At 44.0% G+C, this 16,317-nt stretch overlaps 1 protein-coding gene and 1 pseudogene across 2 annotated transcripts in view; one reads left to right on the top strand and one right to left on the bottom strand.

Annotated features, from left to right (window-relative positions):
• The window catches only part of LOC145484741 (receptor-type tyrosine-protein phosphatase S-like), a 22,042-nt pseudogene extending 5,725 nt beyond the window's left edge, over positions 1-16,317 (bottom strand). The window contains exons 1-5 of the transcript XR_014049067.1: positions 15,548-16,317; positions 14,628-14,752; positions 14,377-14,438; positions 7,579-7,727; positions 6,653-6,955 (exon numbers count right to left, since the gene is read on the bottom strand). The product of XR_014049067.1 is annotated as a receptor-type tyrosine-protein phosphatase S-like (transcript). The remainder of the gene's footprint in view (positions 1-6,652; positions 6,956-7,578; positions 7,728-14,376; positions 14,439-14,627; positions 14,753-15,547) is intronic.
• On the top strand, positions 3,360-16,055 carry LOC145485570 (uncharacterized). Its single transcript, XM_081464221.1, has 4 exons — positions 3,360-3,547; positions 11,643-11,890; positions 11,985-13,390; positions 15,927-16,055. Exons 1-4 carry the CDS (start codon positions 3,360-3,362, stop codon positions 16,053-16,055), a joined length of 1,971 nt encoding a protein of 656 aa, XP_081320347.1.

Below are 16,317 nucleotides of genomic sequence, written 5' to 3'. Positions count from 1 at the left end.
CTGACAAAGAGCTTGTTATACAGTGTGATGCCAGCAGCCTGGGAATTGGTGCCGCACTTATGCAAGAAGGTCGACCACTGGCATACGCTAGCAGAGCACTTACAGATCCTGAGACCCGTTATGCCACCATAGAAAAGGAGATGCTTGCTATTGTCTTTGCTCTGGAGAAGTGGCACCACTTTGCCTTTGGTCGCCGGGTAGTTGTCAGATCGGACCACAAGCCACTTGAAGCCATCACCAAAAAACCGCTTGACAGGGCACCGAAACGTCTACAAGGCATGTTGCTCAGAAGTCTGGCCTATGACATAGAAGTGCAGTATTCTCCGGGTCACACACAGCACTTGGCAGACATGATGAGCCGATCATACCTACCAGCTGATGGCCAAGAAACCTGCAATGAATTTGAAGTTGTCAATGCCGTCCAATTCCTGCCCATTGGACAAGGGAAGTTACAGAAGTTTCGAGTGGAGACTGAACAAGACGACACCTTACAAGCCCTGAAGACCACCATACTGAAAGGCTGGCCTGAGGACAAGTCCAACGTTCCTTCCCAACTGGTCCCCTACTACAGCATGAGAGATGAGCTTAGCATTTATGATGGGCTCGTTTTCAAAGGTGAGCGCCTTGTTGTACCCCAGGGACTTAGGGCCGAAGTAAAGAGAGACATACATGCATCCCATGCTGGTGTTGAAGGCTGTCTCAGGAGGGCACGGGAAAGTGTGTATTGGCCTGGCATGAACTCTGAACTCAGACACTGGATTTCAACCTGCGAGCCCTGTAGGCTGTTTGAAATCTCGCATGGCAAAGAGACCCTCATGTCCCATGAAGTGCCACAGAGGCCGTGGGAGAAAGTAGCTGTTGATCTATTCTCCCTGAACCAGACAGACTACCTGGTGACGGTGGATTACTACAGTGGCTATTGGGAACTGGACAAGCTGCACCGTGTAGATGCTGAGACTGTGGTAAAGAAACTCAAGGCTCATTTTGCCAGACATGGCAGTCCATGTCAGCTCGTAAGTGACAATGGCGCTCAATTTACAGCTGCAGAATTCAAGAGAATGACAAAGACCTGGGACATTGAGCATAGTGTTACATCCCCCTACAACAGCAAAGCCAATGGCAAGGTAGAGGCAGCTGTCAAATCTGCCAAACGACTGCTTCGCAAGACTGCCAAAGCTGGAGACGATTTCTACTTGGGGCTCCTTGCTGAACGCAACACCCCATCACAAGGCATTGGAAGCAGTCCAGTCCAGAGGCTCATGAATAGAAGAACAAGAACTCTACTGCCTACAACTAGCACCCTGTTGGAGCCAAGGACACTCAACTCGGCTCACGAGAGAGAGAAATTGAAGGAAGTCCAGCAAAGGCAAGCCCGGTATTACAACACCAACGCCCGAGATCTACCCCCTCTGAGCGAGGGTGACACTGTGCGAATGAAGCCGTTTGTACTGGGAAAAAAGGAGTGGAAGAAGGGAGTTGTCATGGAAAGGCTCGATGAGAGGTCATATGAAGTGGAGACAGGAGATGGGACCTCTTACAGACGAAACAGAGTTCATCTGAAGAGAACCAATGAGCTGCCTCCTAAGGTTACTACTAATTTACCACCACAAGTCTCAAACACTCCTGACACAACCGGTGACTCAACTTGTCAAGGAGAGTCAAGCAGCACCCTGCATACCGGTACTTCCCTTGTTGAACTCAACCGAGAGATAGCTGAGTCGGACTGTGGTGTGATAACAAGGACCCGCTCAGGACGGATTGTAAAAAGACCATCCTATCTCGCAGATTACAGTACTTGACTGTCATGCTTCTTGGCCTCAGTTACTGAACCTTGAGTACTGAACACTGAACCTAACTTTCGCATCGCATGTTTGATTAGTTTGTTGAACACTTGTTATGGTTCACTATTATTGAACATTGACATTTGAATACTAAAGAGACTTAATAGAACTTGCTGTGTGGCTACAAGGCCAGGCCCATGATCATTGGACTTTGAAGGGGTTATAGACATTGAACACTTGCCAATGAACATTTATTATGCTAGATTTGCATGGCTCATTATTTTCTTATTTTATTTTATTTCATATTTCATTTTTACTTGTTTTTTCTATATTGGGGGAGATGTGACATGTTGCGTGACATATCGTTACATCGTTACGTCATTTAGTTCCCGTATGTTAGATGGTGTCGGTTCCATGTGGACTTCACTTGAAATAAAGCCTGTGCTTGTGTTTTCTTGCCGGACTTCTGTTGTCCCGTCTTTCTTGAGTTAGCTGATTGATACAATCTGTACTCGTTTCTAACGGATATCCCTCCTCTTTTGTACAGAAGATCACAAAGGCACGAACAACCCCAAGAAGAGAGCCTGTCGCGGAATTTAAATCCACCGCCGTTTTACCTTATGTCCAAGGAGTTTCGGAGTCTCTCCGCCGCTGCCTAGAACAACAAGGCATTCGCACCGTCTTTAAGTCCGACACGACACTTCGGTCACACTTACTGCGACCAAAGGACACCGTCAACCCGGCTAAACAAGATGGTGTTGTCTACAGGATTCCCTGTGAGTGCGGCAAAGTCTACATCGGGGAAACAGGGAGATCTATGCAGGAGAGGATCAAAGAACACGACAGGGATATACGACTCGCCCGTACCCAGACCTCCGCCGTTTCCGAACACACCCACGAGACCGGCCACTATCCTATCTGGAATGAGGTCAAGTTTATTGATCGAGATCCTCACTGGTACACACGTAGGGTCAAGGAAGCTATTCACATAAGACTTCACCCTAATAACATCAACAGGGATAGTGGAATTGAAATTCCTGAAGCATGGATACCCACGATCAAGAAACACAACAACAGGAGAACAGTACAACAGCGGACCACTGAGGGAACAGCTACTCGCCGGAACGATGGAACAATAGGAGGATCGAAATGCACCAATCACAGCCGACCTTTGTGATATAAATGATACCGTGCAATCAGTCGACCTTATCGCCTGAAGAAGACTAGCAGTAAGCAGTCGAAACGTCGCGATCTACATCTCAAGTGACTACATCGTGAGACAAACGATAATACACTTTATTAAAACTGCTTTTTTCAATTTTTTTCGGCGTATTGTGGACGGGGCCATATACCACGATGAATAACAACAACCTTTTCCTCGACATTGACCAGAAATATGGGCGCACAGCCCTAAGGTTGATTCGTCGACATGAGCGTTGCTCTCGCAAGCTCGCACGCTATACCAACCATCTCACCTTTCTCACAAGGTGTATTAAGAACCACATTGTTCCAAGAGATCTGCAAGTTCGGCCGCCAGTTCCCACCAGAGGCGCACGTAGAGTCGCTGAACTAGCATCCATGAGATTCCTGAGGGAAAGAATCAGACTGACGCAGAGAGCCAAGGCAGATACGAAGAAAGAAGCCGAATCAACAGCACAGAGCATAACATCTGCTCTTTCTGCGGATGACGCTGCAGAGGTACTGGACAAGGTTAAATCCACTACCCACCGAGTCTTTAATACCACCAAAGACCGTCAACAGCGCAAGTTTGAGAAACTTTTGCGAGAGAAACAGTCTTCTGTTTCTCCTACAACTTTTGTTGACAAAACAAAGTGGGTTATCAACTTGTCATCCAGGACCCTTAACGAAGCTGAGGTGTCCCTACTGAAGAAAGGTCTAAATTTCGCCGTGACTCCTACGAGCGTCCCAGCCACCGAGATCATCGCCAAAATTGAGTCAGCAGTCAGGCCACTAGATGCGGAGTGAGCAGACACGGTCAGGAGATCCGTCAACACCATCCTTCAACAGGCACAACCACCCACGCCCAACATCACGAAGGAACAGCAGGAGGTTCTTAAAAGCTTAAAAGAGGACAACTCAATCATGGTCCTTCCGGCCGACAAAGGACGCGCTAGCGTAATCCTGGACGCTGACACATACCACGCAAAAATGTCAGCGCTAATTGATTCCGGATCGTACCAGCTGCTCAACAAAGATCCGACAGACCGCTTGACCCGGAAGCTATCTGAGAAGCTGCTAACCCTGAAACGGAATGGACACATATCAGAGGCGGTTTATAATAAGATCAGACCTCGACACAAACAACCACCTAGGATCTATGGTTTGCCGAAGATCCACAAGGCCGACACACCGCTTAGGCCAATTGTGTCGTGTGTCAACACCTTTGCATACGACCTGTCTGCTTTCTTGGCTAACGTATTATCTCCTCTTGCAGGTAACTCGAACTTCACAGTGAAGAACTCAATTGACTTCGCCTCCACCATCGCCAGTGAAGAGATCCAGGACCACGAGATCATGGTGTCTTTCGACGTAGAGTCACTGTTTACCAACGTACCGATCGAGGGCGCCGTACAAGCCGCGCTACAAAAAATGGAGAACGACGCAGGCCTGGCTGACCGCATGACACTTACACCAGTTCAAATCGCGGACCTCTTGGATTTCGTATTAAGATCTACGTACTTCCAGTACAACGGATCGAGTTACGAACAACGAGACGGCGCAGCCATGGGGAGCCCTGTATCCGCGGTTATTGCTAATCTCTACATGGAGATATTTGAAGAACAAGCAATAGAGTCCGCACCTTGCAAGCCTAAGATCTGGAAACGCTACGTAGATGATACTTTCACCATCCTGGATCGGGATAGAGTTGACCTCTTCCTGCAACACCTGAACAGTCAACAACCATCAATCCGTTTCACCATGGAGATCGAGAACAACAACAAGATCGCCTTTCTCGACACGTCAGTTTACAGAGAACCTGATGGCCGCCTTACCACCAGTGTCTACAGGAAACCAACACATACTGATCAGTACCTAGCGTATGATTCACACCACCCTCGTTCAGTAAAGCGCGGTATTGTGAAGTGTCTATACGACCGGGCTAAACGTCTCGTCACCAAACCATCAGTAATCGCTGGAGAGAAGAAACATCTGTCATCTGTACTAGTTTCTAACGGATATCCCTCCTCTTTTGTACAGAAGATCACAAAGGCACGAACAACCCCAAGAAGAGAGCCTGTCGCGGAATTTAAATCCATCGCCGTTTTACCTTATGTCCAAGGAGTTTCGGAGTCTCTCCGCCGCTGCCTAGAACAACAAGGCATTCGCACCGTCTTTAAGTCCGACACGACACTTCGGTCACACTTACTGCGACCAAAGGACACCGTCAACCCGGCTAAACAAGATGGTGGTGTCTACAGGATTCCCTGTGAGTGCGGCAAAGTCTACATCGGGGAAACAGGGAGATCTATGCAGGAGAGGATCAAAGAACACGACAGGGATATACGACTCGCCCGTACCCAGACCTCCGCCGTTTCTGAACACACCCACGAGACCGGCCACTATCCTATCTGGAATGAGGTCAAGTTTATTGATCGAGATCCTCACTGGTACACACGTAGGGTCAAGGAAGCTATTCACATAAGACTTCACCCTAATAACATCAACAGGGATAGTGGAATTGAAATTCCTGAAGCATGGATGCCCACGATCAAGAAACACAACAACAGGAGAACGGTACAACAGCGGACCACTGAGGGAACAGCTACTCGCCGGAATAATGGAACAGTAGGAGGATCGAAATGCACCAATCACAGCCGACCTTTGTGATATAAATGATACCGTGCAATCAGTCGACCTTATCGCCTGAAGAAGACTAGCAGTAAGCAGTCGAAACGTCGCGATCTACATCTCAAGTGACTACATCGTGAGACAAACGATAATACACTTTATTATTGCATCTACCACGATGAATAACAACAACCTTTTCCTCGACAAAAGCAGTTTTGTTTCTACGGTTACGTCCATTCTCCAAACTAATCCGTCACGAAAACGAGAGGGCGAATTTGAAAACGCCGTCTTAGCGTTTTGGTGTGGGCGGAAAACTTTTCGAAAACGGTGACATCACGATAATCATGTGATTTCCCCACCGGAGTTTTCCTCCAGCACAAATCCAAAATGACCGGTGATTGTTGCGTTTTCAAATTTTTTCGGTGTAGTGTGGACGGAAAACATTTGCGTTTTTGGAGTGAAAACTTCGTTTTCAAAATTTCTCCTGCGTACTGCGGATGGGGCCCAACTTAAGGACGTTTGGGCTTATTGTTACTGCACATCCGTTCTGCGCACGAAATTCATGTCGCAACGTCGCGCCACCTCATACATTAGGCGCACGCGCTAAGGAAGAAATGTATGCAAGTATAGGGTTTGGTATCGGGTGCGCTAATTTCGCCTGCAATTTACTTTCTTGGATACTAGGTGACCCCCAATTTTCTTTTGCAGATCAATTCCTTTCCCGATTCTATCCATTTTAAGAAAACAAAAACAACAACAGAAAACAGGAGAACCTATTCTCGAGAAGTTACAAATATTTCGCTTTTTCTGCTCTCGCGGTGAGCGCAGTTTTCTTTAAATGTGGACTGGCAAGGCTAATATGTATTCCTTTTCTAGGCCTATTCAACCTCAAGGAACGACATTAGACGGCTTTCGAGGTCTGCATATTCCCAAGAGCATTTCACGACATAAGTTGATTTGGGGAGCAAACAAAGGGAATTCTGGGAAAATGGAGAATAGAGTGACCAAGTAGATGTACATTATCACTGAATAATACAATTTAAAAAAAACTCCTTGCTCACCTTTCTCTGTGGTTTGAAACATTCTGAGCTTGCTTCCGAGTCTGTCCCCGAGAAGACTGTAAGGAAATACTCGCACCGTATAATTTCTGTACGGTTTAAGGAAACTCGTGATGAGATTAATTCTTGGCGAAAACAAACTTCTTCGACTAATTTTAACGTTCCAGGACGGGCTCCCCAGTTGGCGATAGATGATCTTGTAGGCGAATAAAATACTGGTGTCTTCTATGTCAAGGTGGGTGACTTGTAGGCGAAGTCTGTAAGGCCCGCTAGTTGCTGCTTCAATAGTGGGTACATGACAGAATGCTGCAAAAAAACAAAACAAAAACACGCTTGTGACAAATTGGGTTCAAGAGCAATTAAGTGTAAGACAAACAAATGCTGTGTAAATTTCAATAACAAGCTCCAAGGTTAATTTCGTTCAAAAGACTCTTTGGTGGGCTCCTTGTCGGATATGTTTCTCCCGGCGGGCTTTTTACAGGAAGGCTTATATTTGGAAAGGGATAACCTGGATAAGGGAAGGTTGCTGAGGACGGATTAGTTACAACGAACTTGAAGTACATCTTTGTTCTCAAGCAGTTAAAACTGAGCTTCCTCGTTGTCGCACCGAAATTGTAGACCTAAGCGCCAGAAGATATTACGAGGATATAAAGAATAACAAAAACCCCAAAAGGATGCAATTATTCATAGCCTTTTAAATTTACTTCTGTACAGATTAAGATATATGGACATGCACGGCATACAATACATGACTTCTACCAATGTTGCTCAAAACTCCGTAAGTTCGATACTGAATGCATACGAGCAAGTTGGTTCTCAACCGAAGACCAAATTAACACGGAGATGACCTTACAGAGACACTGACTGCAAGCGATAACAGGTTACTGCTTGATCACCTACTGTAGGAAGATATTTTTATAGACAATTACAATCATCATTGGCTGAGCAGTCGAGAATTTCAATGCGCGATTTCAACAAAGTTCCATTTTCAAAAGCTTCCTGTAACTGCAGCAGTGTTTCCCAAGAACTTCTGTAGAGTCTGAGGTACATTTGAGCGGTCGCCTTGCTATTACGTTCTCTGCAAAACGAATTATAGTACAGTGAGAGGCTACCAAAACGGCTACCTCTGAGCGATGAAATTCGGGACTGGTACCTTTAAAGCTGAGTTCTTAAAATAATAAAATGATTGACTAAGCGTTTTCTTTGGGCCAAAAAAGCGCGGTTAATACTAGGTAAGGGACCGTTCATTTTTTATAAGGTAGGCGGGGCTGGTGGGATTTGGGGGGGGGGGGCCATGCGAAAAAAGATGGCTTTCGAGGGGGGGCCATCCCAAAAAAATAAGGGAAAAAGGGGGGGTCACGTGAAATATTTTAGTAAAACTTTAAAATGGCATGATGTTTGAATATCAAAAAAATTGCTATAGAATAAACATAGAAGGCAGGATACAAATTTATTACAAACTTTCCTGCTTTAAAAACGTTTGGCGTCAAAAAGCATTTGTAGCTACTGAAAAGAAGTATTTAACACTGTTATTTTCGAATGCAACTTTCACTGGCACTCATCTTCATCTTCGCTGTCGTCGAGTTCTTCGTCGCCGCTTGTGCTACTATGGGAGTCTCTTTCACCAATGCTGCAAGAAGCAGCAATGCTTTCCGCAAGAGTGTACTCGTCAGGGTACATGAAGGTGTAAACATAATCTCTGACTTCCTGCTCAAGGTTGGTTGTGATTCTGCTTCTTGCAGCATGGGTGAAATAATTCCCTTCCAAGAGCTGTGCAATGTATGGCCCATCTCTTCTAAATAACGACGTGGCAACATCTTCAACTTGAATACACTCTTCCGGGACGGCCGTTCTAGGAGGGTACACAAGGCATTGTGGAAGATCATTTCCTAGCGGGTTTCCATCACAGATTCCATAAACTCGTTGGACGTTGTTTTCAGTCCGCTTCCTCTTTCTTTCATTTGACTTTCTGCGGTTTTCTTTTTTCCTTCTCCTTTTGTTGATATGCTGTTTGAGTATGCCCTTGAATATGCTGTTATAATTGCTCTTCTTATTTTCTAGTGCGTCCATGTCCTGTGTGACCTTCGTCAACTTAGCTTCTAAACATTTGATCTGTTTTACATTACAACTGTGGGCAAATTCTTCGCCCTGCTTTAAAGCAAGCCCATTGGACTGAGAGAGTGTGGAATCGTGTTCCTTTACATCTTTCAATATGACATTCAACTTTTCCACCATTGCTCTGTGCTCTTTGATGGAGAAGTTCAGTTTTCTTTCATCACTGGGCTTCAACTGGTATCTTGGCATGGAAAACTCACTCGCCCTTTCTGAACAGCCATCCGCACTTAGAAAGATTGCTTCTTTTGCTTGTAAGATGTCAAACTACCAGGATCGTTCAGCTGTAAACCTTTTCTTACACGACTCGTCGCTTTCGCCATTACTGCGCATTTTGGAATAAGCCTCTTTCCTGATGCTCATGTAGTAACGCGCTCTTATCTCGATTGGATTAACAATATAGCCAAGGCTTGTTTTCCGGAGACCCTAAGGTATGGTTGTATCATCAGCAGAGGAGGAACTAGTGACCTACCAGAAAAGGAAAGACGATTTTTTTTTATTTATTATATTGAACTGATATTATTGAATAATCATGGTTCGTGTAACCATTTGATGTTACATTCTCATAGCTTTTTGTTTTACCTGCACAGGGCAACATTTATACATGCCTATCACTAGAGTAGAGGTAAAAACTTTCCAAATAAAGACATCTGTAAATTAAATGTAACAATGTGTTTCACACAACACATCAACAGATTTCCAGTTTTTTCACAACACTTCGTACTTGGTATAGTATCACAATGCAGGAGCAAGGAAAGACTCTGTTCCAGGCCACTGTTACTTCCGTAAGATTGAGAAGTTTATGAATGAGCACTATGAGGAGGGGGAGAACTACAGGGAGTTTCTAAAGTTGTCCTGCCAAGAAAAGGTAGGAGAAATTTGTTCTTTTTGTTGTGAATGGACTGGACCACCCATAGAAAGATACCCTAAACCAGTTCCTGACCATTCCTACCTACCGGAATGCCACTACCTCTCCTACCAGAAGACCCCAAAAGAAGGGCGTGATCCAGATGACTGGCAGCCAAGGGTCCAAGCGAAGAAAGAGCATGGAAGTGGCAGGCTGGTTTTATCTGACCCAGAGAGCGTTGCTCTATTTGCAGATAAGTTTATTGTCAAATCAAAGTTTGTGGTGGATTATCTTCAGCATCTTGAAGTGCTGGAATTTAAAAGGAAAAAGAGAGCAGAAGAAAACGCAAAGTTAAGTAGGGACGCAAAAGATAAATCATATGAGGATTATCCTTGGATTGAGTTGAGCGAAGATCTAACCAAGCTTAAAAAGCTACGTGTTCCAGAACTAAACAAGAACTTGAACCACCACGGGCTGAGGCAGCATTTGAAAAGCAGCAAGAGTGAGAAAGTAAAGGCAATTGTAAGACATTCATGCTTGAAGCAGAAGAGTCCTCTCAGAGCTGGCCAACCAACACTGAGAAATGCCAGGACATTGACACAAAATGACAACAGGGCAAGTGCTGACAGTAGTGAAAGGGACGAAAGTGACAATGATGAGTATGACAGTGATGCCATTGACTCTGGGGAAGAAGATGACTCAAGTGACGTCATTCTTGCATTCGTCAATTCAGATGAGGAAGATGCCAATGAGAGGCCAAATGCCACACGCTCAGGGCGAGCCATAACTAGGAGATCCGAAATTGACTTCTCTTTCTTTTGATTTGTTTTTTAAACAACAGCTCTCTGTAGTATAGGGATTGTAAATATTGTCTTCATAGTGAGCACAATAACTTGAAGTAGGGTGATAATAGAGAAATATTAAAAAAGTTGAAATCTAAATATTGTTTGTTCAATTTTTTTTTTTTTGGGGGGGGGGGATCATCCCAAAAAATGACCGCTATAAGGGGGGGCCATGTGAAAAAAATTGGTAAGCTGAGGGGGGGTCATGCGATTTTTAGATGGTGCTTCCCAAATCCCACCAGCCCTCCCTCCCTCATAAAAAATGAACGGTCCCTAAGAACAGGACTGTTGTAAGGCGTGGTTCCACTGAACTTCTACAATCGTTTTAGTTGGTCATAGATCGGTTTTCAATAGTGTCGTAGAATCAAACCCAAAGAATTGACTCTAGCTATCACAAGGGACACAGACAATCCAATGAACCAATTAAAACTCGAGGCAAGTTTGTTGAGCGTGCGAAGGGCAAGAAAACGATTGTGAACGAGTCACGATTGGTTTTAGTTTTACTTCTGATTGGATGAGAACGTGGCGCGAGTCTGACCTATCAGATAGCACTGATATTAATGTAAAATCAAACCAAATGCGAATTATTTCAACAATCAACTGAAAAACCGCTCTCCGTTAACGATGCATTGCTGACTGCCCAGGCTATAACTAACATGGATATAAAAATACTGTAGTTGTAGTCAGGCATAGTAATAAAATCTTAAAAGTTGTTGTCACTGACTTAAAAATCTTAAAATAGACGTTTCGGCTAAAATACTATAACCTTCTTCAGTGATGAAATGAATGTTAATGGCGTCTAAATGTAAATGAGATGTTTATAAGAATGTGAGGAACTCGCTAGGGATTAATTTAGCATTTTGTAAATGTCTGGAATATGCGCGTGGGCATTAATTGAGTTCGGTTCGCGAATGGAATGCCACGCTTCCAAGAACAATCTACGCGACCACAAGGGACAGCGGTCTATGACCTTGACATTATTAAAATCAAATTCGTGGTTGTTTTTCATACAGTGTTGCGCCAAAAGAGAGTTCTTGTCACATGTGAGGACGGCTCTTTTATGTTCTTTTGTTCTGGATCTCAGTGCTCTGGATGTTTGACCGATGTAAAGTTTTTCACAGTTTTTACAATTGATTTTATACACGACACCAGTTGACAGGTCTTGATCAAATTTGTCCTACGGTTTCTTCAGATTCAAGAACCACCTGAACTTCAACCACAGACTCAAGGAGAACAGAGTCCTTCCAAAAAGTCTTCGTTTCAACCCTCCTATCAAATGTAAAGAAGGGTACAATATTGCCAAGAAAGCAGGTCTCGCGCACCTGAGACTCCGCATTAATAATTGCCACATCCAAATCCGCAAACGTTGCCGTAAAGTAGAGAGACTTCGCTCTGATCTCAAGCAATCCCTGGATGAACACAGCATGGCCACACTGACAAGTACACAAAGCAACCGTTGAATCCGAACACACGGTTTCGATCCATCAAGACAAACTTCAAAGACTTCTATACAACCTCCCCGATAACCGCCCAGATAACCGCTCGGATAACCGTGGGAATGACCCAATAGATAGATGGGTGGTGAATATATCTAACAAGCCCCTGAGCGAGTTAGACAAAACAGCACTGAGCTATGGTTTCAACTTCGCGATTACACCAACGAAGCTGCCCATCGCAGAGATCCTATCACCTGTTGAATCTGGGATAAAACATCTACCACCTGCATCAGCTAATCTTATCCGCGCAAAGAAAGTCTCAATCTTTAAGGGAAGCAAACCTTCACGTCAATCTAACATAAAGAAAGACCAGCTTGAAACATTGAAAGCACTATCGAAAGATCCATCAGTCACCATCCTTCCCGCAGATAAAGGCCGCGCAGTAGTAGTGATGGATAGCAGCGACTATCAACAAAAGATATATGGCCTGCTACAAGATGAAAACACTTACACAAAGATTTCAGACCAGCGCAAAAATCCCACGTCGAACACAGAGAAATCTCTGAACGCTCTGCTCAAACAAATCAAAGATCAAAAATCAATCCATGATCCCGGTGCGCAACAACTCGACGACAAATTGTACTACAAACTCCGAAGCACTGATGCCACACCAGCTACTTTCTATGGATTACCAAAGATACATAAACCCGAGGTCCCACTGAGACCCATCACCAGGTCCATCAACTGCCCCACCTATCAGGCTTCCAAATACCTAGCTTCTATTTTGTCTCCGTTACAACGCAACCAATTCACTGTTACGAACAGCAACGACCTCGTGAGAAAAATCTCTAATTGCACAATCGAACCGCATGAGATCATGGTGTCTTTTGATGTTGTATCGCTTTTCACATCTATCCCCACGGCACTGGCACTCGAGGTGACTAAGACCAGACTTGAGTCCGACTCGACCATCCCCGAAAGAACCAATATGTCCGTGGACAACATCATGAAGTTGCTTGAATTCGTGCTTGACAACAACTACTTTGTCTTTGGTGGCGTTTTCTACAAACAAATATTCGGCTGTCCCATGGGTTCACCTGAAAGCGCCATCTTGGCAAATTTGGTGATGGAACACGTCGAAGAGAGAGCGTTAAGTACTGCACCACACCACCCTAAGTGGTGGTATAGATATGTCGACGATAGCCATGTTTGCCTCGCCCGTGAGCATCTCACTGAATTTCACTCCCATCTTAACTCGATCAACCAGCACATCAAATTCACAGTCGAAGAAGAGAGTGATAGATCCATCGCATTCCTCGACACGAAGACAACTAGAAATACTGATGGATCAATTAAAACCAGTGTTTACAGAAAAGCAACCCATACCGACAAGTATCTCCATTTCAACTCTCACCACCCTTTGCAACACAAACGCTCAGTGGCCAGAACCCTTCTTGACAGAGCAAAGAATATTCCGTCGACTGACGAAGACAAAAAATCCGAAGTACAACACGTGGTGGACGCACTCAAAACCAATGGTTACACGGACCAATTCTTAAATAGCTGCCAAAGAACCAAACCACCTAAAGCATTAAATCAGCCCCAAAATAATCAGCTTCAAAGCCACAGAGGCTTTGTTACTTTGCCATATTTTCAAGGAATCTCTGAAAAAATTGCAAGAACTTTGGGACAATTCGACGTAAATGTTGCTCATAAACCCGTCAAGACGGTTGGTTCGATCCTGAAGAAACCGAAGGACAAATTTGATCAAGACCTGTCAACTGGTGTCGTGTATAAAATCAATTGTAAAAACTGTGAAAAACTTTACATCGGTCAAACATCCAGAGCACTGAGATCCAGAACAAAAGAACATAAAAGAGCCGTCCTCACATGTGACAAGAACTCTCTTTTGGCGCAACACTGTATGAAAAACAACCACGAATTTGATTTTAATAATGTCAAGGTCATAGACCGCTGTCCCTTGTGGTCGCGTAGATTGTTCTTGGAAGCGTGGCATTCCATTCGCGAACCGAACTCAATTAATGCCCACGCGCATATTCCAGACATTTACAAAATGCTAAATTAATCCCTAGCGAGTTCCTCACATTCTTATAAACATCTCATTTACATTTAGACGCCATTAACATTCATTTCATCACTAAAGAAGGTTATAGTATTTTAGCCGAAACGTCTATTTTAAGATTTTTAAGTCAGTGACAACAACTTTTAAGATTTTTTTAACATGGATATAGTTTGGTTGTTTAATTTGTTTTTGATTATCGGTGGCCCAAAAATACCGCTAGTGAACTTGCGTAGCACGCGGAAAGAAACCGCATTCGCTTAGTAGCATAACGGAACATACCTCTCTTTGCAACATTTTCTTGACAACCAAGCATGCACTTAAGTAACCCTTACTTAGGTCTGCCTCAGTCTTAGCCCTTGTTGTAAATTAAAACGAAATCGACAAGAAACTACAAGTCTTCAGCTTACCCGAAACTAGATATTTCAGCCTTCAAAACATTTCCATAGACTGAGTCGTTCAGGTTTCCCATCTATTAAATAGAGAAAGTACATGTAGCTTGAGCAATGAAATCGTACTATGAAGTGAAAATAGAGTATAAAGTAAAAGAAATTAATGATCGTCGCTGGGCTTATACAGAAGCGAAACGTAAGCTAGCTGAACTGTAAAGCAACACACACCTGAATGAAAGTAGACACTCTTAACAAAATCCAAAACCTACCTGGTTTTTAAATACATCCACTAAGTCATTGTATTCGTTGGATCCTTCCACTGCTAAATTGGGATCCCATGGTAGGTCGATAAGTGCAACATCCAAGTGAGCATCAATTGAAATGCGACTGTTTTCTGCAATAATCATAACCTGTTATTACAAGTAATTTTGGTAACGAGTTTCATTTAGTAATAAATATCTATTACAGGCGAACATTCCGTAAGGTGGCACCCTTGGAGCCAAATAAGCGTCCACTTTGGAGTGAAGTCCTCTGGTGGAAGTACAAAATGTGGTGTTTGTATGTCACCTGGACCATGGCCAAGTGCCTCTCAGAAGAGGTGTCCATCTACGTCGTCTATGGGAGGTACTGTCACAGTAAGCTTGACTTTAAGAAAACAAATCCCAGTAAATGAACCGGAAAAGTGAGAAAAAAAAAAAAACTCATCAAAATTGAGACATTTTCAAATGCTGAACGTCTTGACTGCATGCTAGTAATTTTATTCCTAGCATGCAGATCAAGACAATTTAGTCTCTGTTGTAAAGAACCTTTTCATGAGATGGTTTCGTGCTGATCAAGTCAAGCAGACGTTGTTCCATGGGCCTTTTTCATGCAGTAGTTCTTTGACAATTCCCTTAAATGGAGTGTGAGGTGGGGAGGCCCGTCATGGTTAGAGCGCTCGACTACGGATTGGGCGGCCCGGGTTCGAGTCCTGGCTGTATAAATGGGTACCTTCGAATTTATTGCTGGGGGTAACCCTGCGATGGACTAGAATCCCGTCCAGGGAGGAGTAGAAATACTCCTTGTCGCTTCATGCTTCAGAAACCGGTCAGCCACAGGTATATTATGACAATTTGGCGGCTATGCAGACTTCACCTACCTAAACAAAGTACCCGTTTTAGACCATTCAAGAATAATAAGAAACATTTACCCGTCACGTAATACCAAGGCGCTGCGATCCTGTTTAGTTTTTGATACCAAATTGCTAGGTTGTCAAATTCAACAGCTGGGTTGCTCTCCCCATGTGACCCCAGTTCGATTTTTGTGAATGTAGATCTCATTCCTGGACTCCTCTCGCATCTTACGTAATCAGCCCCTACTTTTTTTCTGTCTATGTAGACTGTAAGGCCACCATCCGGTAAATCAGGATCTTTCCAACTGAATCCCAGATAAAACCACACATTTGCAATGGCTGGCACGTCGAAGCACGAACAGACGTAGTCATCGGTCTTAACAAATATTTTTAATTCTCTTTCAGAAATTCCAACAAAAAATCCATTCTTTTGCTCATTTACAGCATTTCCTAAAAGAAACCTGTGATCTTCAAACTGAGCGAAAGTTCCAACGACTTTGAGAAACACGGAGACAGTAAGACCATTGGTACATTTAGAAGGTTCTACAGGACATTCTGCCCCAGGCTCGAGAATAATCTGACTTGAATCTTCCGTCCGTAGTCCTGTTCCGGTTAGAGAGCGCGTGACTTCCACGCCACGCTTAAATTTGCCTTGCTTCGAAGTTATGTTGTCCACTATTTTGTCTGGAAGACTGAAGTCCCAGTAATGGTTCGCGTGCTGATAAAAGGAATATAGCGCTGCAAAACAAAGGAACAGTGGTTGAACATTGGTTGTTGGTTTACTACAATACTTTGCACTCAAAGGAGAGCATTGGCTTGCACTCAAGAGGATTGCATTGGCAGCAAAC

The sequence above is a fragment of the Orbicella franksi genome, chromosome 4 (assembly GCF_964199315.1).
Source record: "Orbicella franksi chromosome 4, jaOrbFran1.1, whole genome shotgun sequence".
NCBI classification, from domain to species: domain Eukaryota; kingdom Metazoa; phylum Cnidaria; class Anthozoa; order Scleractinia; family Merulinidae; genus Orbicella; species Orbicella franksi.
This window is presented reverse-complemented; position numbering and strand designations above follow the sequence as displayed.